The 25,466-nt window shown below is 41.5% G+C and overlaps 1 protein-coding gene across 4 annotated transcripts; it reads right to left on the bottom strand.

Moving 5' to 3' along the window:
* On the bottom strand, positions 1–24,800 carry LOC143847417 (uncharacterized). 4 transcript variants are annotated; one of them, XM_077356236.1, is made up of 7 exons: positions 24,683–24,800; positions 23,027–23,467; positions 22,232–22,417; positions 21,364–21,471; positions 4,408–4,611; positions 1,749–3,807; positions 1–580 (listed from the first exon to the last, which is right to left on the bottom strand). In XM_077356236.1, exons 3-6 carry the CDS (start codon positions 22,331–22,333, stop codon positions 2,707–2,709), a joined length of 1,515 nt encoding a protein of 504 aa, XP_077212351.1. In that variant the 5' UTR covers positions 22,334–22,417; positions 23,027–23,467; positions 24,683–24,800; the 3' UTR covers positions 1–580; positions 1,749–2,706. The 4 variants fall into 4 exon arrangements, with proteins under 4 accessions (XP_077212351.1, XP_077212349.1, XP_077212350.1 ...); XM_077356234.1 differs by having other exon boundaries at positions 23,032–23,467; XM_077356235.1 differs by having other exon boundaries at positions 22,289–22,417; positions 23,032–23,467.
* Positions 24,801–25,466: the final 666 nt, after the last annotated feature.

Raw genomic sequence — 25,466 nt, 5'->3', positions numbered from 1 at the left:
GAATCCAACTGATGTCAATAAATAATCAAACAGTCAGAGATGATTTCTTAACACTGAAGGCAGGACCAGTATTCAAAGGGGTAATAGACTCCAGTAACAGCCCTTGCTATCAATACAACAGCAATGCCATATGATTTGGCAGAAACCCTCTGAAAATGTAGACACATCGAGCAAGCAAGTTGAGAATCCTTGTCCTCTCTCATTTGGCTCACAACACACAAAAGCCTTAACCAAACCATCACTATGGCCTGCCCCACCATGCATTCTACTCGTCTTTTTACGACCATCTCTCATATAAAGCAGTAACTCTTCATTCAAACTCACCATTTCATCAGTCATCACAGTTGGAAAGTCTGACTGGATTTTGCCTTTACTTTCTCTGCTTCCTTTTGGTAGGCAATCCAATGGCTTAGCAGCAATGATGCAGTACAGCTTAAGAACACGAACACGACACTTGGGTGTTGTATTATTCATTTGGATGCAGAGATTCAGTGAGAGGCAGAAGCCTGGTGAGACAGATATTTCATCCGAATTCTGGGCATCCGCATTGAAAGCGAAGAGCTCAACACCAATACAAGGCCTAAGAATATTACAGTGTTCAAACAGTAGATATGGTTAGAAAAAAGTTTTTGGTTGATCAGAAAGTTGTATGCACATTCAGGAAATAAGAAATATGAAGATTAATACATGGAAATTAATTTTTAGCAAGTCAAGCTTTTAGGAATGGGCAGAATGCAAGCCATTTCATTAACTAAGACACCCTGATCTATACAAAAATACTAATATACATCTATATTTATGGAATCCAGTATCTTCAACAGCATACTGTTGCCTCAGAAATAAAGAAAATAACAAAGTGAAATTTTGGTTATATATAATGACATGATCACAGGGCCAACTTCTACAACTCTGCAAAGCCTTTGTCCCAAACTAGTTGGGGTCGGCATCACAGGGCCAACCAATGTTCAAAAATCTTGGTTTGTAGAACCAGAACATGGCACTGCAAATCATGTGGACCAAATTCTTAGTACAAAGTCTGAACGATTTGTAAAGAATCTTTCAAGTACTATTACCGTTCTTGATCAAAAGCTTAGTTATCGATTCGGTTCCGGTGGCGTTTCGTTTTGCTCCTAGATTGGAACATTACAGTGCTTCAGTTGTTCCAGTATTTCATTCTAGAAAAGACGCTACAGCTGGTGAATTTTTTTAAAAGTTGAAAAATCAAATAAATAGGTTTGCGAAAGTGTGAAAATTAGGGGGTTTGACGTGCTTTTAACCCTCTCATTTGTTTGGGAGGGTTAAAAGACATCAAGTGCCCTCTCAAAGTTATAAAACCATCACTAAAAGAGGGTAAAAAAGAAAAATCCCCAAATAAAATCCAAAGAAAGCATTTCTAGAATTTTTCAGAATTCCCAAAACAGACTAGGAGTGATCAGAATAAAGTGAAACACAGGGCAGAAAGTTTCATTTTGCATTCTGTCCAGTTTTCCACTCCGGAAAAAAAACATTCCACCTGTTTAGGATGAAACATAATGGACTTTATAAGTTATAACTACGATAAAAATTCAAGTCCGAGTTTTGAGACAAGGGACTAATTTGCTAGCACTGTGTAGGACAGTTCCTATTACCAGTTGATAAATAAATGTTAAAAAGTTTAAACCCATTTCAAAATTCCCAACTTCTTGATCAATGAATCTCCCATATGAAGCACCAGGAATATATAGTATAGAGTTAGTTTAATTGCATACCTTACTCTAAAAAAATACTTGGGAGCCTGGAAAGGTATATATATCGATTTCCTAACAATGTCTGACAGAACTAGCAGTCCAGCCCTGAAAACCAAGCAAAGATTTCCCTCATCTTTGGCTCCCTTTGCCTCTTCTTGTATGTGGAGAACATTTGATATGGCAAACCTACAAACATTTAAAGAAGCTCTCTCTCCATGGCCAGAGTGAGATATTCGTGTTGCAGAATGTACATAACTGGAGATTTGTACTGGTTTCACTGTCAATATGCCTCAAGCGCTCAGCTAGATCTTGTATCAGCTTTAACCGTGAATGTTTTTCTAAGTTTTCTGAAATCTGGGTCATGCCATTGTTGTAAGCTGGAAGGTTTGGGAAGTATAGAGTAAAGCCAGTGCAAAAGGCTAGTAATGAACAGATTAGTGAAAGCTTGAGATACTTCTAAAGCTCTCACCGTCAATGTCCATGAAAGATGTGGCGAGAAAATCAAACTCTTTAGCCAACTTCTTCAACCGAAAAGAGATAAACCTAAAATGATATGCCAAATAATGCACAACCAGTACAGGAGGACCGGCTCCAGTAGGTCTGTCAACCCCCCTGTCTTCATCAATGTTCCCCTCAATACATGGAATGGAACTCAAGAGCCCAAATACATCTACCAAAATTTCAAGAAATTTAACTCTTAGACTCAAAAACCACCTCTGAAAATAGAATGTTCTGCCGGCAGTTGCCAATATTTTCTCTGCAGAACAAACTCTGGTACAAGCCCTTGCAAACTTTCCTCCATAGTCGTGCAAATCAGCATTGACAGTAACACCTTGATCAACTAACCCTGTAGAATGCCCATAAGGTTTCCTCCAATCACTGTCCACCTGTAATCCATTGATTAACTGGATGCCTTGTTCTGGAAAAACAGCAGTCGGATTTCACTTTCAGCACCAGAGAATAACGCCAGAGACTTCAACTAGTAACGACAGGCATCTGATTCCACCTGTTTTGTTAGTAGCCTAAAAGTAAATGTAGCTGAAAACCAGGCACCCTGACAAGCGGCATATTTTCCTGTTTTGTAGGCTGCCCAAAAATCGGCTTCCCTCATCAACTTCTTAACAAATTCGAGTGTCATCCATTCATGGTCAACCCAAAAATCATCCTCAGATACGCTTGAGTGAGCATTGACTTTTGATTTATTTAAAGATATGTCCACACTGCTGCTGGTGTTATTCCCATTTCCAGAACAATGCCAAATGAGACGAAAATGTAAGAGAAGCGAGAAAACTATGCACATATCATGAGAAGAAAAGCCACTTAGTTGTATGCATTCAATAAGAAGCTTCACTGTCTGATATACTTCCACAGAAACTGCACCGGCTTCATCAAGTGTTCTGAGACAAGCTCCGACAAACCTGCAGAGGCAAAACACAAGCTCTCCGGCAATGGGAGATTGGCCTTTGCCTTTGAATCCTGTGAATCTGCTAACATAGGAACTGTGTATTTCACCATCCATGTCCATTGCAGAGACTTCCCCATTGCTACCATCAGCTTTGATGTTGGAACTATACATACCCACCAGTGATTCCAACAAGCATCTGACTCTATCCAGTACCGATGGGGCTAATGTAGGATATTCTTCAACCAAACACAGAATAAAATTGAGCAAGCATAGGAATTCTTGCTTAACATCTCCACAAGACCTTAGTTCAGGGTTAAATATTGGTCCTCCACTATCAGGCCCAGCATTTACTTGCTTCACCAGCAAGGTGATCTGATCCATAACTAACAGGGAAACATGATTTGGGAAAGGCACAAGACCATTTACATCAGATATCAAAGCTACACCACCTGAACCATCTTCAGAAGGAACATTTGTGACTGACCATTTCTCATGACAACGGTACCATAGTCCTCCCCTCATCCTTTTCAGGTTGCATGATATCACTACAAGCAGGCCAATAGCTAAAAATCTCTTTAAAGTGACCGGAGATTGAGCAGCAGTTTCAACAATCAACATTTTTTTCATGAATTCCGGCATATCCATGAAAGGCATGCATGGTAGAGTACAAATGATCTGCAAAATCTCCATGAATACCATCCTTTCTCATTAGAAATATAAGAAGGCTATTGATATTAGCACCACCAGGTTTTAACAATTGCACAAACTCAGCTTATCTTTTATTATTTAAACAGGTATCAAAGGTTATTACAGTTCTCAAAAAGCGCTCAGAAGCCAATTAAAAAGGAAAAGACAAGCTGACTTAGTGCAATTATCAAAACATGGTATTGACAACATCATTACCCGATAAGAATCATGAAAAGGTAAATTAGACAGAGGAATGTCTTCATGCGACACGTACACTGGTGTCAGACATCCCCTGGAAAACTTCAAAAAGTTAATGCAGTAACATTACACGACAAGTTTATATAAAATGATTGTCCATAAAACCAAACTATAACGACAGAAGTAAGATATTTTCTTTTAAAAGAAAGAAACAAAGAAAGGTAAATTAAGATTCATTTCCTATTGCCCATGTCAGTGTCCAGCACGTGTATCTGATACTAGATCTGGCATGTCGGCTTTTTAGAAAGAATATCTTTGGTATGTGTACCATGAAGTAGAAATAGAGTGACGGAAAAATTGAAGTAGAAACTGGAGCAGAATGACCATCACCTTACGCAAAATCCGTAAAGCTTCAATCTGTGAATTGAGTGAAAAGTTGGCACTGTCTAGTACATGGAACAATGTTCTGAGTACATTTGCATTAACAGGTAAATGACAGGCTCCCCCTCCTGAGAGAAAGCACAAACATCTCAACGCCTTAGAAGGTATGGAAGAAGCAGATTCCCCATTAATAAAGGATGAGAGCAACTCTACCTGCATCACAACGTATTGAATGAAAGCTTGTGTGACATAAAGTTTCAAATAAGCTGCTTCTTTGCATATTAGATGGAGTAATTACAATGGTAAAGGACGACATTTTCCAAGAAATTTCAAGAAATCCACCACAAAACGTTAAGAATTTTCTTTATGGAAACTAAAATTATTACAAAATTTTCATCATAATAGTTCAGGACTTGCTACCAGCATCAACAGTAGTAACTATTTACCTCATTTATGAGCCTACACAAAGATATAGATCCAATCAGTGTTTCAAAATGCAGATGTGGGTCAAAGAGCAGCAAAGGCAAATCTTAGCCGGCTCGGCAAGCAGCAGTTAAGTGTTTGGTTGACGCGGTCATAACTTGGGAGAGTCAAAAGAATTTTGATTGATTTTGTAGGGCAAAATGCGGACTCAGAAAGGAACACGGCCAAGGTAAAAAGGAGTTGACTTGGGAGAGTCCAATATGACGCAGGGAAGTTTTGAAACTATGGATCCAATTATGTTGACCAAACAAAATAGGATGGAACTCTGATGGTGCCACACAGTCCGTGTGTCTATTCAGGATCCAAAGATAATTATTTACTAACTAGTACATTGAAAAGCCAATACAAAATATCAGAGAAGGCAAAACGCGGACTCAGACAGGAACACGGCCAAGGTAAAAAGGAGTTGACTCGGGAGAGTCCAATATGACGCAGGGAAGTTTTGAAACTATGGATCCAATTATGTTGACCAAACAAAATAGGATGGAACTCTGATGGTGCCACACAGTCCGTGTGTCTATTCAGGATCCAAAGATAATTATTTACTAACTAGTACATTGAAAAGCCAATACAAAATATCAGAGAAGGCAAAACGCGGACTCAGACAGGAACACGGCCAAGGTAAAAAGGAGTTGACTCGGGAGAGTCCAATATGACGCAGGGAAGTTTTGAAACTATGGATCCAGTTATGTTGACCAAACAAAATAGGATGGAACTCTGATGGTGCCACACAGTCCGTGTGTCTATTCAGGATCCAAAGATAATTATTTACTAACTGGTACATTGAAAAGCCAATACAAAATATCAGAGAAAGCAAAGTCTAAAATTTATGCAAATTCATGATGAGAAAACTAGAAAGTAAAATTTAACATACATGTTTGATTTGTCAGAGCAACTTTTTCATAATGAAAGATTTTTCTACACTAGCTTCCAATATAAATTACGTTTCATGAGAACGGATATGTTGCACACTTTTTGAAACGAAAATTAGAGGTGGTCAAAAGTACAGGTGATCGACCAGTTTGATGATCCAAGACATTCATTTCCTGAACCCCATTATGGATGGACAATGCCGTAAAAATACTCCTTGGACGATCCCCTAACCCTTCAATTTGTGGCATGTAAACAGAAAGTTTAAAGGCAGCGGCTCACATCCAGTCAGAAAATCACAGATGGAGGGTTGGGAATGTTCGACAGGGAAGATTCGGTAGATCACCTATTCATAATGGGGCCAGGCATAGAAAATCATACTGCAGAGATTCATTGGATAAACAATCCATGGTAGGGCCCATCAGATGAATGCTTTGGATAATCAAACTGATCCCCATCTGTACTTTTGCCCTCTCGGGCTCACATTTTCCTTGGGAATTTTTTTCTGACACCTTATCTTTTCTCAAGTCGCAAAGATAGGAATATAAATGATCTAATCTGCAGGCATTAGAAACTAAATATAAATACCTACATATTTCCCAAGGCCATCTTCAGCACATCACTGAAAAAAATGAATATAATGATCTACACTGAGCTTTCTATGGTCCTTTGCATTTTCTGTATGATGGGATCGATGGAAGTACTTCATGGAGACAAGTGGGACTTTTGTAACAGTTAAAACTGAACCAGATGGAATCCAAAGAGAGAAATTGGAGAAAACTGGGCAACAAAACAGTTTTAGGATGTAGGGGTGTCAATATCAAAATTTGGACTGATTTAATGCCTGGGAATTTCGGACAAGATCCAACCCTCAGATCTTTTTATAGTTCTTAATACAACTAAACCAATCCACAAATTGAAGGGATTTAGCAAATGGGACAGCAATCAAGTCAGATTAACAGTTGGGTTCTAGATCAAAAGTTGGGTATGAGAATTTATTCAAATTCAGTTGTTGCATTTAAGGAAAGATCATTAGAATCTTTAGCACAATTACTGTAAAAAATGCATCTCACGGGAGCTACTGAATTTTAGAATCACAAAAACATAGTAAAGAACTATAGATGAGAAGATAGATGAGAAGAACGATCGATCACTTGAACCTTTAGCATGATTGACGTAAAAAAAATGTCTTTTTTTTTAAAGAAAAAGAAAAGAAAATGTCTCATGAGAACTTTAAATTATTTGCAAAAACTGAGAAGTTTAAAAGTTTATAACAAGAAGGTGGGAGAAAGATTGTAGAATACCTCTGAATAGATGGATTGAAGAAAACAAAAGATCTACACGGCATCACACCATTGGATCCCAGGGCATCACACATGTAGGTTGATTGAAGCATCCCATCAAGATTGATGGAGAATCAGAGATTCAAAGTTGCACAAAGCAAAGTGTCTTCTCTCATTCATAATATTCACCATATGGTGGCCCTAAGGCGTTTTAAAATATATACAAACCTTCACTTCACGCCTTCAAGAATCTTCCAACAGCTTAAAAGACTCACATGTAAACCCTCCTAACTAAAACCCTAAAATCTAGAAAGTTTCCATACAAAACCCAACGAAGAAATAATGCCTCCTCACTTAAATATGTTGTGGGATTTGATCGGCCTTAACCCCTATCTTCATTACAAAATTCAATTAAGTGACTCAAGAAGAAAAGGATTGAAATACCCCTATTGACTTAGAATGGTCATTTATAACCCTAAGATTAAAATAAAAAGACACTTTTAGCACCAATGATGGGCCCATCATCATATTTAGTTTCCTTTCTAATCTTGGGACAGATTTATAGTTGAGAACTGATTTTATTTCATATTGATTAGTTACTTCTTCATATTGATTATCAATCATCTTCTGGGCAATGGTAAAAGGTAAAATCCCGTACTCTACAGGGATGGCTCTAAGAAACTGGAAGGAGGCGTTACATGAAAGAAAGTCTCGGGTCACTATCACTCCGGGATGGGAGGCCCCGGGAGAAGGGTGGTTAAAACTCAATTTCGATGGCAGTTCTTTAGGCAACCCCGGACCGGCTGGTTTTGGGGGATTGATTCGAGATTCCTCCAGTAGTACTTTAGTATCCTACTCCGGATCAGCGGGAACTTGCGACGAAAACGAAGCAGAGGCTAGGGGGTTGTTATTTGGCCTCCGGTGGTATGCCAATCATAATTTAGGCCCGTTAATCGCGGAGAGAGACTCATCAAATGTGATAGCCTGGGACTCCAATCTTGGTGGTGGGCCGTGGAGGTTGCAGTTTATCCTCGATGAGATTCGAGACCTTGTTAGGAGTATTCATCCTCGCTTAGTTCATCGCAGGAGAACGGCAAATTTCTCGGCGGATGAGCTGGCAAAAGCAGGGGTTTTTCTAACGGGAACAAATGTGACTTGTATAGAATCTCTACCTTCTCAATAGGCTGATGTCTATTGAATTACAAGTTGTATTTCTCTGTAGGGACATCTTGTCCCCATATTCATTCTAATAAAATTCACTGTTAATTTAAAAAATAAAAACTTCTTCAGTTCTTCCTGGGACTTATAGTATGGAACGTGATATGGATAATTTAAATTTAATGGATGACTGAAATTTCTAGCCTAGAATTTCTTTAAAATCCTTTGCTGATTTTGATTATTAATGTTATGTTTATGCTGATTGGGGAACACATGCTGCTGTTATAATTGAATTAAAACCTTTTATTAGCCCCTAAATTCCCAGTAGTCAACCTTGCAAACCCTAGGGTTGTACCCATTTGGTATCAGAGCCTCTGGGGTTTGCATTAGTAAGAAAGTTGGATTGTGACGGTTCCCACTAGAGAAAACAGGGCCTTTGTAGATGCTTTTTGTGAATCAAGAGCATGATGGTTTTACATTATTATGAGCTCCTGCTTGGTACAACGATTGTGATATGACTGATGCTGAGGTTTGCACGACAAATGTAAGATTCAAACAAGAGATGAAATGTAGGAGTGTGGAGTGGATCATTGAGAACAGATCTCTAAATAAGTAAATATAGCCTGCAAGGAAAACAAGGGATCCTATATCGCATGTAGGATAGCAAAGTTTTCCGCAGATATCTTGGACTCAATTGGGGACTTGGAGGAGCCACAAGATTTATCAACAATGTCCCAGGGATAATGAGCCATGGCGGACAGGCTAATCTGAGAATTGAGCTGGTTTCTCTTTGTACAACAGGCTTGACGTTAGTTGAGGAAAGCATATTTGCCTTCTATTTCTTTCTTAGTTCAATAAGATCTTATTTGTGTGTATAACTTGTCTTTGTCACAGGCATAACTGAATTAGATTAATAAATAAACTGAAAAGTTAGATATGTGGATCAAGTTTATGTCACTTTATTTTTTTTTTCTGAAAGTCGACACATCTATTGATAATAACAAATATACATAAAAGATTGGGGACAAGTAGTCCCACCCCATTACATAATAAACCCAAAAATAAAATAACCCAGGGGATATAACCCCCCAACCTTACAATTCCAAATTGGAAACTAGGATAAAATGATGACTCGATACGCAAAACACCAAGGTCTCTCAAGCACATGAGAAATACAATAATTGAAACCTATTCCACTGTCATGTCTGAAAAAGTTTACGTCACTTTATTACAAACAGAAATGGTAGACTCTTAAGCAAAATAGGGGTATAAACATGGCATTGAAGTGCCATCTGTGGACCCCGATCCGAGACGGGGCGGGGGGACGTGCCCCCACGCGAGTCTCAGGATCATCCACGTGAAGGAGAGCTCCGCCAAGGAACTCTCGAAAGAGTGCCCCTCACAGCATGAGCGGCGATGTGAAGTGAGATACCTCTCGATTCGGGGACTAGCCCGGATTCGAGAGGCACCTTAAACAAAGAAAGAGTCGCCATCCAAGGAAGTAGGCCCTGGATCCCATGCTGTGCTCTTTCGCAACAGATAACCAGAGATATATAAAAGGTCCGTGCCTGATGACGAATGGGGAAGGGGTTAGGCGCCCCCAATTCGCCCAAGTGCGAGCACCTGGTCTCTTATGCCATTTATTATTAATTTTGAAGAATTTTGGGCGAAAATCACGCGAAATGGGAACGAAGATCTCCGAGATAACGTCTATCTAATCATGCATGTCTCGGAGATGAATAAGAAGCACAAAAAAGAAATGAAAGATGTCACCTAAGAATAGCTAGATTATGAGTGCCATGCCTAATTGGTGTCTAAGTTCTGGTGGGCACACACATGCATGCTACATCTAAAGGTATAGGATCTGTACATGAAAGTAAGAAAACACAGCAAAACATACAGCACAACCAATGACTCGACACGACACACCCTAAACTCTAAGGTGATAATTGACTCGGACCAAGATGGCCATCCATCTTAGCTGCACTACGTATCCCGGCCTCGGGAAGAATCAGAGCCAACGTAGTTCGGCGACCTATGCTAAACTACAATGCCTAACCCTCTAGAACCGCTATCCTAGACTCGATTAACTAGACCCGACTAGTTTTTAAAGCTTCTTGCGACATTACTTAAGTTCAAGTGAATGGTGATTTTTAGGACTCCCTGTATGCCCTAACTAATGCCAGTGAACCCTACACCCTAGGTGTGACTAGGCTGTGTGTCCTAAGGAAAACCGTGGGCTATCTAAACGCGTTCTAGTCTAGCCATCGGCTCGACTAAGTGTCTAACCGACCACGACTTGAGGCCTCCTAACTCTAGGGACACTCACACGACTGGACATGACAAAGCAACACAATCAGGACAGACTCCCCACTCTACGACACCCCTAAACGGCAACGGAACCAAGTTAGTCTCTGAAAAGAAAAATGACAACTGACGCTTATGAGACATGACATGTCTCCTATAGAAGAGAGGACAAATAAGGGTATTAACACCATTTGCAAGAGGGTTGCACATACCAAAATGATGTGAGGGCTGTCATTATCAAATAAGAGTATGGGCTGCCAATATCAAAAGAAAGTGGGTAGCTGTTATCAAATGGGTGATATTGGGCTGCCAATATCAACAGAAAGTGGGTAGCCATTATCAAATGGGTGATAGTGGGCTGCCAATATCAACAGAAAGTGAGTAGCCATTATCAAATGGGTGATAGTAGGCTGCCAATATCAACAGCAAGTGGGTAGCCATTATCAAATGGGTGATAGTGGGCTGCCAATATCAACAGAGGGTGGGTAGCCATTATCAAATGGGTGATAGTGGGCTGCCAATATCAACAGAGAGTGGGCTGCCATTATCGAATGAGTGATAGTGGGCTGCCAATATAATAGTGTGAGGGCTGACAATATGAAGATGAGAGGGCTGACAATATCAAGATGAGAGGTGGCCGCAAGTATCAAAGTGAGGGTATGAACTTGTACCACCACTAATACGCATAGTGCTGACACTGTCTATTATTTTTTACGGCTGTTTGGAGGTTAAAAATGATGATTTTTATCACTATCAAAGTCTCTTGACAAAGTCTCTTGATCATGAAAGTCTCTTGAGGGTCCGCAAAACACAACAAAACAAGCATTGCCACACTTATTGCATATTCAAAGAGTGCAACTAGCATTTAAAGAAAAGCCATTTATGTTGACTTTATCAAAGCATTGCAATCATAGTGTTTTGCAAATTCAATACTACACATACGTCTCTTTTTCTCTTAGGAGAATTTGACCATAAATGCTGGTTTTTGTTTTTTTTTTTGTTTCGTCATACCGAATTGTATAAAGCAAGAAGGCTGCCAATATCAATTGGAAAGGAGGGTAAAAAGGAGGGTTACCAATTTGCAGATGATGGGATTCAATGGTGGAAATGAAGAAACGGTGGAGATGATAGCTTGGGAGGCCGGAGCTCCGGCGAGACACCGGAGAAGACACGATCGGGCCGAGCCTCCCTCTCTCTGTTTTCTCTCTCTCTCTCTCTCTCTCTCTCTCTCTCTCTTTTTATTTGTTTTTTTTTTTTGCGATAAATATCGCCAACAACAGAGAGGGAGGTGCGGCGGCTGTGGGGGAGGTGAAGAAATTTGGGTTTTTGAAATGGGTTGGAGAAAAGGGCAGAGGGTGGCCGGTGGTGATGGTGGCCGATGGGGATGAGGGAGGAGAGGAGGGCCGGTGGGTCGGATCCTTGGGTTTGGGTTTTTTTTTTAAAAAAAATAAAGAAAATAAAAATGGTGGTGGTGGTGCCGAGGGTGGTGGAAGAGAGGAAACGGGGAGGGTTGCGGTGGTGGCTGATGGAGACAAAGGGGGGAGGCACGGCCGGAGTGGGTCTTCTTCTTCTTCTTCTTCTTTTTTTCTCTCCTCTGTTTCTCGGTTTTTTTTTTTTTGGGTTTTGGGTAAAAGAGGGGGTGGCGGTGGAGAAGCTTGGTGGGGGTGGTGGTTTAATGGAGGTTGGGCATGGTAGAGGATTTTCGAAGGGTTTGGGTGGCTGTTGGTGGTGTGGGTGGTGGCGGTTGTCGGTTTTTTTTCCGAAATGGGTTTGGGTTGTTGTCTTTTTAGAAAATGGGTTTTGGTGGTTGGGGATTGGTGCGATTGGTGGTGGCTGTGGTTTGTGGTGGTGGGGTACGGTGGCTGAGGGTGGAGGTTTAATGGAGGTGGCGGCTCGGTGGTTGGGTTTTTCGAAAGAAATGGGTTTTTGGGTTCGGGAGAAATGGCAGATGATGACCGGTGGTGGCTGTGGCCGATGGAGATGAGGGAGGAGAGGATGGCCGGTGGGTTGGATTCCGGCAAAGTCGCCGGAATCGATGGAGATGGGGTTCGGAGCTCAAAAGGGTGGTTCGAGGGTGGTGGTGGTGGCAGTTTTGGAGTGGGTTTCGGTTAGAGGTGAAGGTGGAAGCGGTGGCTGACGGTGGCGATGATCGGAGATGGTAAGCGTCTGGAGGTTGAAGATGAATGGTTTGGTTTTTGTTTTTTTTTTGTTTAGAAAAGGGGATTTCGGTTTTGGTGGGTTTTGATGGTTTGATGGTGGTGGTAAAAAAAATGGAGGAGGAAGAAGGGGTTGTAGGCTTCCCGGATTCCGACAAGCTCGCCGGAGAAGAAGGTGGCGGCTGTGGTGGGTTTGGGCAGGATGGGTTTTGGTAGTGGTGGTTGGCTTGGGTTTTGGGTTTCGGGTTCGAGGCCGGATTCCGGCAAGCTTGCCGGAATCAATGGAGATGGCGGTCTCTCCCTTGGTGGCTGTTGTTGGTGGGGGTGGAGGTGAAGAGGAGGATGTTGGGACGAAAAATAAGGAGGACAGGGGAGGTGGCTGGCCGAAGAGGCTTGGGTGGCCGGCGGGAAGGTTTGGGTTTGAAGAGGGTGGTGGTTCGGTGGAGGAGATGGGTTTAGGGATGGTTGAAGAATGGTTGTGAAGAAGGGGTTTGGATAGTGGCTGTGGAAGGGGAGGTGGAGACGATGGTGGTGACTTGCCGGATTCCGGCAAGCTTGCCGGAGAAGATGGTGTTGGCTGCCCTTTTTTTTTTTTTTTTTATCTGCTGAAGAGGGTGAGAGAGAGTGGGAGCTGAAAACAGAGGGAGGATGAGGCAGAGAGAGGTCAGGAGCAGAGTCTCCCCCAGAGTGAGAGGAGAGGATCTCCATATAGAGGTAGAGATGGGATCCTGTGGAGAAGGTGAGCCGTCCTTGGAAGAGGACGGATTTTCCGGCTTTTGAGAGGGTTGTTGGGAGACGTCATTGAGCTGCTCAGCAGGAAGACCGAGACCAGACTTTTGGTTTTTTTTTTGTTAAAAAAAAAAAAACTTTTCTTACCTCTATCCCCTCTACACATGGCTTGTAATCATACCATATATAAAAAAAAAGGAAAACACCCCATCAAAACAGTAAGAAGTCTTTGTTCCATACAACCGTCCAAAACCAGTGAATAGAAACTATTGTTGAAAATATAGCTTTGGTAGGACCCACTTATTCCATGCACGTATATCTTTTTTTTTTTGTTAAAAATAGAAAAGAGAGAAGCCTCCCCCAAATATCCCCTCTTTCATTGCCATATTTCAAATGAGAGGAGAAGCAAAAGTCCAACAATGTTTCTTTTTATATTATAAGGATGACGGTTGTCTTTTCAAAAGTGTCTTCCTTTTCTCATTGGATCCCCTCAAAATAATTTTTCTAATAAAGAAAGAGAGCTCAAAAGACTTTGCTCATTTAGCCGTTTCACAAACAATTCTAATAAGCTTTCTTTTACTTGTCTTTTTCTTGGTGGGACCCACAAAAAATGCCTTTACAATGTGCGGGCCCCCCTGTTTGATCCAAATCTAAACAAATGGGGCCCACCAAACGGATCCAAATTCTCTCTTGCTCGGATTCATTCTATTCATTTTCCGCCTTGGTGTTTTGGCATACAAGCTGGTCAATGGCAATGACTTCCAACGAAAAAGCGAATCATCAAGATGGAGAAACAGTCTTCAACCAGGGCAAAATCTCGGAGTCCAAGTAGTGCCAGCAAGCTTACTTTAACATTCCTCTAAACTGGTCCTACCAAAGCTATATTTTCAACAATAGTTTCTATTCACTGGTTTTGGACGGTTGTATGGAACAAAGACTTCTTACTGTTTTGATGGGGTGTTTTCCTTTTTTTTTATATATGGTATGATTACAAGCCATGTGTAGAGGGGATAGAGGTAAGAAAAGTTTTTATTTTTAACAAAAAAAAAACCAAAAGTCTGGTCTCGGTCTTCCTGCTGAGCAGCTCAATGACGTCTCCCAACAACCCTCTCAAAAGCCGGAAAATCCGCCCTCTTCCAAGGACGGCTCACCTTCTCCACAGGATCCCATCTCTACCTCTATATGGAGATCCTCTCCTCTCACTCTGGGGGAGACTCTGCTCCTGACCTCTCTCTGCCTCATCCTCCCTCTGTTTTCAGCTCCCACTCTCTCTCACCCTCTTCAGCAGATAAAAAAAAAAAAAAAAAGGGCAGCCAACACCATCTTCTCCGGCAAGCTTGCCGGAATCCGGCAAGTCACCACCATCGTCTCCACCTCCCCTTCCACAGCCACTATCCAAACCCCTTCTTCACAACCATTCTTCAACCATCCCTAAACCCATCTCCTCCACCGAACCACCACCCTCTTCAAACCCAAACCTTCCCGCCGGCCACCCAAGCCTCTTCGGCCAGCCACCTCCCATGTCCTCCTCATTTTTCGTCCCAACATCCTCCTCTTCACCTCCACCCCCACCAACAACAGCCACCAAGGGAGAGACCGCCATCTCCATTGATTCCGGCAAGCTTGCCGGAATCCGGCCTCGAACCCGAAACCCAAAACCCAAGCCAACCACCACTACCAAAACCCATCCTGCCCAAACCCACCACAGCCGCCACCTTCTTCTCCGGCGAGCTTGTCGGAATCCGGGAAGCCTACAACCCCTTCTTCCTCCTCCATTTTTTTTACCACCACCATCAAACCATCAAAACCCACCAAAACCGAAATCCCCTTTTCTAAACAAAAAAAAAAAACAAAAACCAAACCATTCATCTTCAACCTCCAGACGCTTACCATCTCCGATCATCGCCACCGTCAGCCACCGCTTCCACCTTCACCTCTAACCGAAACCCACTCCAAAACTGCCACCACCACCACCCTCGAACCACCCTTTTGAGCTCCGAACCCCATCTCCATCGATTCCAGCGACTTTGCCGGAATCCAACCCACCGGCCATCCTCTCCTCCCTCATCTCCATCGGCCACAGCCACCACCGGTCACCATCTGCCATTTCTCCCGAACCCAAAAACCCATTTCTTTCGAAAAACCCAACCACCGAGCCGCCACCTCCATTAAACCTCCACCCTCAGCCACCGTACCCCACCACCTCTGCAACTCCATACCCGAACCTCCACCCTCAGCCACCGTACCCCACCACCACAAACCACAGCCACCACCAATCGCACCAATCCCCAACCACCAAAACCCATTTTCTAAAAAGACAACAACCCAAACCCATTTCGGAAAAAAAACCGACAACCGCCACCACCCACACCACCAACAGCCACCCAAACCCTTCGAAAATCCTCTACCATGCCCAACCTCCATTAAACCACCACCCCCACCAAGCTTCTCCACCGCCACCCCCTCTTTTACCCAAAACCCAAAAAAAAAAAAACCGAGAAACAGAGGAGAGAAAAAAAGAAGAAGAAGAAGAAGAAGACCCACTCCGGCCGTGCCTCCCCCCTTTGTCTCCATCAGCCACCACCGCAACCCTCCCCGTTTCCTCTCTTCCACCACCCTCGGCACCACCACCACCATTTTTATTTTCTTTATTTTTTTTAAAAAAAAAACCCAAACCCAAGGATCCGACCCACCGGCCCTCCTCTCCTCCCTCATCCCCATCGGCCACCATCACCACCGGCCACCCTCTGCCCTTTTCTCCAACCCATTTCAAAAACCCAAATTTCTTCACCTCCCCCACAGCCGCCGCACCTCTCTCTCTGTTGTTGGCGATATTTATCGCAAAAAAAAAAAAACAAATAAAAAGAGAGAGAGAGAGAGAGAGAGAGAGAGAGAGAGAGAGAGAGAGAGAAAACAGAGAGAGGGAGGCTCGGCCCGATCGTGTCTTCTCCGGTGTCTCGCCGGAGCTCCGGCCTCCCAAGCTATCATCTCCACCGTTTCTTCATTTCCACCATTGAATCCCATCATCTGCAAATTGGTAACCCTCCTTTTTACCCTCCTTTCCAATTGATATTGGTAGCCTTCTTGCTTTATACAATTCGGTATGACGAAACAAAAAAAAAACAAAAACCAGCATTTATGGTCAAATTCTCCTAAGAGAAAAAGAGACGTATGTGTAGTATTGAATTTGCAAAACACTATGATTGCAATGCTTTGATAAAGTCAACATAAATGGCTTTTCTTTAAATGCTAGTTGCACTCTTTGAATATGCAATAAGTGTGGCAATGCTTGTTTTGTTGTGTTTTGCGGACCCTCAAGAGACTTTCATGATCAAGAGACTTTGTCAAGAGACTTTGATAGTGATAAAAATCATCATTTTTAACCTCCAAACAGCCGTAAAAAATAATAGACAGTGTCAGCACTATGCGTATTAGTGGTGGTACAAGTTCATACCCTCACTTTGATACTTGCGGCCACCTCTCATCTTGATATTGTCAGCCCTCTCATCTTCATATTGTCAGCCCTCACACTATTATATTGGCAGCCCACTATCACTCATTCGATAATGGCAGCCCACTCTCTGTTGATATTGGCAGCCCACTATCACCCATTTGATAATGGCTACCCACCCTCTGTTGATATTGGCAGCCCACTATCACCCATTTGATAATGGCTACCCACTTGCTGTTGATATTGGCAGCCTACTATCACCCATTTGATAATGGCTACTCACTTTCTGTTGATATTGGCAGCCCACTATCACCCATTTGATAATGGCTACCCACTTTCTGTTGATATTGGCAGCCCAATATCACCCATTTGATAACAGCTACCCACTTTCTTTTGATATTGGCAGCCCATACTCTTATTTGATAATGAGCCCTCACATCATTTTGGTATGTGCAACCCTCTTGCAAATGGTGTTAATACCCTTATTTGTCCTCTCTTCTATAGGAGACATGTCATGTCTCATAAGCGTCAGTTGTCATTTTTCTTTTCAGAGACTAACCTAGTCTCACTGGCATTGTTCTCTTTTTTTTTTTTTTTATAGAGCTATTGGTTTTAAGCTGTCCTTAGCCATAGAGTCAGTCTTTCAAGAGTCGGTCTTATCATCATAGGGGTTAGGATTCCATCCAACCTTTCATCAGATCATGTTCCTCTATCCGCTCTTGCAAGGTATAGGATGCTGTCCAACCCTTGCAGAGTCGTGTTTCTGTCTTTTTCTCCCGCAAAGCATAGGATGCTGTCCGACCTTTGCGGGATTTCAGGAGTCTATCGTACCCTTATGATGATAGGGTTCTGTCCTCTCATGTCAAAAATTCCAAAAAACATTTCAAAAACACTTGAAAAAATTAAAAAAAACATCCGAAAAATCAAAAATCTCAAAAATCTCGAGTCATTAAGAGTAGTTAGGAAAATCTGAGTCCGAACTACGGATGGCTTGATCCCTAGCTGAGGGGTACGTAGGCAGCTCAGGCGTGCTGCTGGCACCCTGAGTTCAGTCACCATTTATTTTTCACCAAGTTTTTTACACACCCTTTTTAATCACCATTTTGCAAATATTTCCCACAACTTCATAACTTTCACAACTTCAAAACCTTCCAAAACTACAAAAATTCTTCAAAATAACTTTACCAACAATTTTCAAAAGATCCTCCCATAGAGTTAGGAGTCAGTCCTAGGCGTTTGGGGGTGTCGTAGAGTGGGGAGTCTGTCCTGATTGTGTTGCTTTGTCATGTCCGGTCGTGTGAGTGTCCCTAGAGTTAGGAGGCCTCAAGTCGTGGTCGGTTAGACACTTAGTCGAGCCGATGGCTAGACTAGAACGCGCTTAGATAGCCCACGGTTTTCCTTAGGACACACAGCCTAGTCACACCTAGGGTGTAGGGTTCACTGGCATTAGTTAGGGCATACAGGGAGTCCTAAAAATCACCATTCACTTGAACTTAAGTAATGTCGCAAGAAGCTTTAAAAACTAGTTGGGTCTACTTAATCGAGTCTAGGATAGCGGTTCTAGAGGGTTAGGCATTGTAGTTTAGCATAGGTCGCCGAACTACGTTGGCTGGGGGAGGCACGGCCGGAGTGGGTCTTCTTCTTCTTCTTCTTCTTTTTTTCTCTCCTCTGTTTCTCGGTTTTTTTTTTTTTTGGGTTTTGGGTAAAAGAGGGGGTGGCGGTGGAGAAGCTTGGTGGGGGTGGTGGTTTAATGGAGGTTGGGCATGGTAGAGGATTTTCGAAGGGTTTGGGTGGCTGTTGGTGGTGTGGGTGGTGGCGGTTGTCGGTTTTTTTTCCGAAATGGGTTTGGGTTGTTGTCTTTTTAGAAAATGGGTTTTGGTGGTTGGGGATTGGTGCGATTGGTGGTGGCTGTGGTTTGTGGTGGTGGGGTACGGTGGCTGAGGGTGGAGGTTTAATGGAGGTGGCGGCTCGGTGGTTGGGTTTTTCGAAAGAAATGGGTTTTTGGGTTCGGGAGAAATGGCAGATGATGACCGGTGGTGGCTGTGGCCGATGGAGATGAGGGAGGAGAGGATGGCCGGTGGGTTGGATTCCGGCAAAGTCGCCGGAATCGATGGAGATGGGGTTCGGAGCTCAAAAGGGTGGTTCGAGGGTGGTGGTGGTGGCAGTTTTGGAGTGGGTTTCGGTTAGAGGTGAAGGTGGAAGCGGTGGCTGACGGTGGCGATGATCGGAGATGGTAAGCGTCTGGAGGTTGAAGATGAATGGTTTGGTTTTTGTTTTTTTTTTGTTTAGAAAAGGGGATTTCGGTTTTGGTGGGTTTTGATGGTTTGATGGTGGTGGTAAAAAAAATGGAGGAGGAAGAAGGGGTTGTAGGCTTCCCGGATTCCGACAAGCTCGCCGGAGAAGAAGGTGGCGGCTGTGGTGGGTTTGGGCAGGATGGGTTTTGGTAGTGGTGGTTGGCTTGGGTTTTGGGTTTCGGGTTCGAGGCCGGATTCCGGCAAGCTTGCCGGAATCAATGGAGATGGCGGTCTCTCCCTTGGTGGCTGTTGTTGGTGGGGGTGGAGGTGAAGAGGAGGATGTTGGGACGAAAAATGAGGAGGACAGGGGAGGTGGCTGGCCGAAGAGGCTTGGGTGGCCGGCGGGAAGGTTTGGGTTTGAAGAGGGTGGTGGTTCGGTGGAGGAGATGGGTTTAGGGATGGTTGAAGAATGGTTGTGAAGAAGGGGTTTGGATAGTGGCTGTGGAAGGGGAGGTGGGGACGATGGTGGTGACTTGCCGGATTCCGGCAAGCTTGCCGGAGAAGATGGTGTTGGCTGCCCTTTTTTTTTTTTTTTTATCTGCTGAAGAGGGTGAGAGAGAGTGGGAGCTGAAAACAGAGGGAGGATGAGGCAGAGAGAGGTCAGGAGCAGAGTCTCCCCACAGAGTGAGAGGAGAGGATCTCCATATAGAGGTAGAGATGGGATCCTGTGGAGAAGGTGAGCCGTCCTTGGAAGAGGGCGGATTTTCCGGCTTTTGAGAGGGTTGTTGGGAGACGTCATTGAGCTGCTCAGCAGGAAGACCGAGACCAGACTTTTGGTTTTTTTTTTGTTAAAAAAAAAAAAAACTTTTCTTACCTCTATCCCCTCTACACATGGCTTGTAATCATACCATATATAAAAAAAAAGGAAAACACCCCATCAAAACAGTAAGAAGTCTTTGTTCCATACAACCGTCCAAAACCAGTGAATAGAAACTATTGTTGAAAATATAGCTTTGGTAGGACCCACTTATTCCATGCACGTATATCTTTTTTTTTTTGTTAAAAATAGAAAAGAGAGAAGCCTCCCCCAAATATCCCCTCTTTCATTGCCATATTTCAAATGAGAGGAGAAGCAAAAGTCCAAAAATGTTTCTTTTTATATTATAAGGATGACGGTTGTCTTTTCAAAAGTGTCTTCCTTTTCTCATTGGATCCCCTCAAAATAATTTTTCTAATAAAGAAAGAGAGCTCAAAAGACTTTGCTCATTTAGCCGTTTCACAAACAATTCTAATAAGCTTTCTTTTACTTGTCTTTTTCTTGGTGGGACCCACAAAAAATGCCTTTACAATGTGCGGGCCCCCCTGTTTGATCCAAATCTAAACAAATGGGGCCCACCAAACGGATCCAAATTCTCTCTTGCTCGGATTCATTCTATTCATTTTCCGCCTGACCTTGGGATTTCATTCGAATACGCGGTTTTAGGGCCCTGTCAAAATGGGGTGTCTACACCATCCTGTGAAGCACTTGTCCCTTTTTTTGCATCTACACATCACTCACTTTCAATTCATTAATGAATGTACATCCTTCTTTTGTGAGTTTATACAAGGCATGCCTTCAGTCAGATTTGTAAGTTAATCTAGAATCATAGTCTTGTCCCCAATATCAACTCTCATAGGGCATGGGCATTAGCCTGGTCTTCATGAGCAGCAATTCACAACAAAGTTAGGAAGTGGGATACGGTAGGAACTGCCTATATATAAAAATTAATAATTCTATGTTCAGAAATTAAGAGTTTTTAATAATATTGAGAGAGGGAGGAAGGGAGATTAGAAATAATTTTTTAAAAATGATGTTATTAAAGAACATCTTCAAGATATCGTTGTAGGCTTGTATCCAGTAAGAGAGACTTCAATGCAGGATCAGGCTATTAGATAGAAGATTCCTGATACTAAAGAATGCACTACATATCCACTTATTTGATTTTTTTCGGCCTCCTATGAAATCCCCATTTGTTTCCCAGCTATGGCTCGTATATGATTTGTAAAAGGCTCCACATAAAACATGTTTTTTCCAGCATGAAAGGAAAATTTTAACATTAAAATACATTCAAACCTGTTTTTAGAAACAAGACAGCATGCCATTTTACAATTTTTCCCAAGAACAATATGTGGAACTAAGGAAAAATCAAGAATAAATGTTCTTATATCAAATAGAACATGCATACCAAATGAAATGTAAATTGGATTCATGCATGAATCCCCCACATATCTGCATGGATGAATGGAATGAATACCTGTTCAGGAATCAATAGCATTGATTTGAAAGCAAGTTTTGAGAGTGATAAAAGCATCTCAGCCACAAGTTCCTCCTGTGACGAATCCAGCACCAGCTTCTTGCCAGCCTGGGATGGAGCAGAAATGGATGGTGATGGTATGACTATAGTCAATACTGGTGAGAGGCACTTCAAAATGTATTAGATGAAAATTATTTAGACAATTTTTATTGTATCATCAAGAGAGACCTTCTACAAATTAGCACATTTAAAACAAAATATGATTAGCACAGGGGTGATCAGCTGTAACCTTGCATTGTCTGAGTAAATGACTTAAAACAAAAGAAATTGAAATACCGGTAGGCAGAATGGGTCTTTGCAAGATAGTAGGAGGCTAGGAGCGTAAGAACAATGATTAGAGTGGCCAGGCAAGCAAGTCATGTTTAAAAACCAACGATCAATGGTTTCACACTGTGATATAGTTCGTCACTTTGATTGGTTCGGGTAATTGGTTATATCAATATTTAGATATATTTCAAGTTACCTAGCCCAAATCAGTATGATAGGCTGGAAAAATCCCCTGTTTCAAGTCACATTCTTCATAGCACAAAATCAAATGAATACAGTAAACTAAGAATCAAGATCAAATATGCATGAATACCATGAAGCATATATGTTACCATTCACTAACTTTTCCTACCCCAAACTAAAGAGGGAAGCATGATAAAAATGACATGGATGACACAGAAGAGCTGCTCAGCACCGATCACATTTTAGTGATAAAAACTTTGCCTTCACTACATTTACAAGAGGCAGCACATGAAATGAAGTTATTTGTGGGTGTGAGTGTTTATCTATGTTTCAGATGGGAGTTGAAGAATTGCAGCACCTTGTAAGCTCTACTTGCAACTAAAGATGAGCACCGCATTTTTGAGAAAACACGTACAGCTTTCAACTTCACATCAGAGGCTGTTTTTGATGAGGTTATCATGTGAATTACAATCTCTAGAACAAAAAACGAAAATTCTTCTGAGAATTCACAAAAGCAGCCAGCAGCAAATAATGATGCTTTCACCTGTAGACATCCAAACACACATTGAATTAAAGATTGAATTATGTATATCTCAGGGACTGGTATTCTGAATTCAATCAAGAGGTTATATCATCTAATTTGAAAATGCGACAAATTTCTTAAAAAAAAAAAACCCCATAAACTATGAATGTTCCTTATATGTATCACTTCACTCCACCACAACGCATAAATCACACATATAATAAATGCATTGTCCAGATTAGTTCATAATTTAAGTAAGGAAAAATTTGAGCCAAAAGAAAATCATAATGATTAGTTTCAGATTTTTAATATCTTCATCAGCATTCTGTGCCCCTAGCATAATGCTTACTCTTTCATTTTTCTTATTTTACTAAAGAAAGTGTTTTTTTTTTGGCAGGTACGATGGGATTGAACCTCCAACCTCTTAGTTGATGAACAAAGCATCTTACCAATTGAGCTAAGGCTCAACCCTAAAAACCATCTAATAAAGAAAGTGTTAATAGTAAAGAAGCTAAGTTGAGGTTATGTGAATCAAATTTACAGTAGATAAAGAAAATGGAATGGAAAATCCAGAGATGAATTAGTAACAACAATATCTAAAAAAGGCACCAATGGCGAAGAGCTACTAACCTTACCTCCAAAACGTCACATGACTCCAAACTAGAGAGTATTATATATCGTATTTCAGCACTATCCTTTGCAAGATCAGCCCAACAACCAAGGAGACGTAAAGTTAATGCTCTAGATTCAATATCACCAGTGTCGAATACTATCTTTACTCTTTTCAGCAGTTCTAAATAGTTGGGCACCCTCAGCTTTGCCAAAATTCCTTTATATTTTTCACCCTTCTTCTTACAATTTCTCATCCCTAAAAGAAAAACATTCAAAATACATGCCCTCATTTGGTTGTCCCCAGTCCTAAATGCATCCGCCAGACTATTGTGTTTGCAAACAACCTATCCTCTTCAGGGACCAAGCCAAACATGTTTGACATTCCCATTGTAACAATTGGCTCTTTACTCCACTGTTGAAGTTTAGGCCCAAGCTGTAATATAGCCTCAATTGGTCGACCTGAAACAGCAGAAAAACAATATAACAATGAGAGTATAAAAGCCATGAGAGTATGGATAATGACAAAATGAGAGTATAAAAGCCATGAGAGTATGAATAATGACAAAATGAGAGTATAAAAGCCAATAAAAAGATAGATTAGCCGGAACTTATAAGGTCTGTGCAATTGGTCTGCACAAATATCACCTGGAAAAATAAAATAAAATGAAAATGTGCGTTGAGTGCACTGGGTTGCTCAAGAAATAAATTCTTCAACAATATTATGATAAACAATTGCATCAACAAAACTAGGAAAAAATGTAAGAGACGAGACACAGGTAATAGAGCTCTCCAAGCTATGCAATGTAATGCTCAACTGTCCCGAACAAAAAATCAACAAAAAAAAGAGCCCAATGACTGCATGGAAACCAATCAAGTATTCTATGCAGTTCTATCCTCTTTCTATGTAACTTGCTTTTGGAATTCATTGATTGCATCCAGTGTTCTAAAAACTGACTCTAATCATGAAAATCTGATAAGGAGACACAAATGGGTAGCAACAATGGCTCATAAATAGTAAGGTTTTCATTTTTCTTATAGAATTACTAAAAAAATAAAAATAAAATTATAGCATATTTAAAATACAACAATATCCTAACATTCCACTACAAGTTTTAGTTATTTTACAATCATTTCTTTGAATTATGGTGAATCAGTTAACCTAAATTATTGTAGTATGTTACATGATGCAAATGCATTTCATCTCGCGTCAATCCATATATTAACGAACTTGCAAGATGAATATAGGTTTCATAAAGAATCATTGTTCCTGACCCTGATTTACCTTAATTGTTATTTGAACAAAAAGATGACAATAAATTTTAGTAAAACTTACATCTTGGTCCGAAAGGGGATAACATTTCTGTTTCATTTTTTCCGTAAATTGAAGGATTTAAGTATTGAATCACTTAAGCACATGACATTAGCAACAGTTACTGCATCCAAGACACTCAAATTCAAGCAAAATAATCGCAAAAACTGATAAGTTTAGCTCCTTCAGAAGTGAACTAGGGCAAATTTCGATTTAGTTATAGAATATTTGAAAATGATGAGTTGATCGATGTTCTGAAACACGATCAAATTCACAAATAACGAGCTTTACTTTCTAACCAAGGTTTATGAACATTCTTGAAAGGAATCAAAGGATTCAACAGAGAAAGGGCTAGGGTTACTGACCAGGCTTTTTTGAGCGGAGGCCTTTCTCGAGCTCGATGCTCCATTCCATGGCACAAGCTGCAGATATTCCTTCCATCTTTCCTTCCCACCTATCTTCCTGACGAATTTTTCATTTTTATGCTTATATACCGTAATTTTCAAAAAGTACTGTACGGACCACACTATAGGATGATCCAAACCGTCCATTTGATGGGCCACAATGCAAATAGGTTGTGCACAAAAAATAAAAATAAAAAAATCATTTCTATAAGATGATCCCAGCCCTCCGATCTACAGACGAACTACATATTATGAAAACCTCCATAGATCGGAGGACTAGGTTCATCTTATGGAAATGATTTTTTGTGCACAAACTATTTACATTGTGGCCCATCAAATGGACGGTTTGGATCATCCTATAGTGTGGTCCGTACAGTACTTTTTGAAAATTACGGGATATAAGGGCTTACATAGGTTGATCCCAACCCTCCATAATTTTAAATAATATGAAGTTCCTCATAGACCGGGGGCTAGGATCATCCTATGGAAATGATCTTTTGGGCACAGGCTATTTACATTGTGGCCCTTCAAATGGACGGTTTGGATCATCCTTCATGAAAAATACTGGACCATTCGTGCTCAGGCCATATAAAAACTCGATTAACTCTGTCCCCACCGTATCATTTTGATGATTAGGAGTAACTTTTGTCTCCATCTTATCCGTATTCATTTTTCCACATCAGCTCAGCTTCGTCGAAACAAGAAAAACAAACCACTAAAAAACAAGTGGGGATGATGTTTTCGC

Source organism: Tasmannia lanceolata, unplaced genomic scaffold, assembly GCF_043159265.1.
Source record: "Tasmannia lanceolata isolate RefF3 unplaced genomic scaffold, GAP_Taslan_0.1 ptg000015l, whole genome shotgun sequence".
In the NCBI taxonomy this organism is placed as follows: Eukaryota; Viridiplantae; Streptophyta; class Magnoliopsida; order Canellales; family Winteraceae; genus Tasmannia; species Tasmannia lanceolata.
Note: the sequence above shows the minus strand (reverse complement) of the source record. Positions and strands in the feature narration are given on the sequence as shown.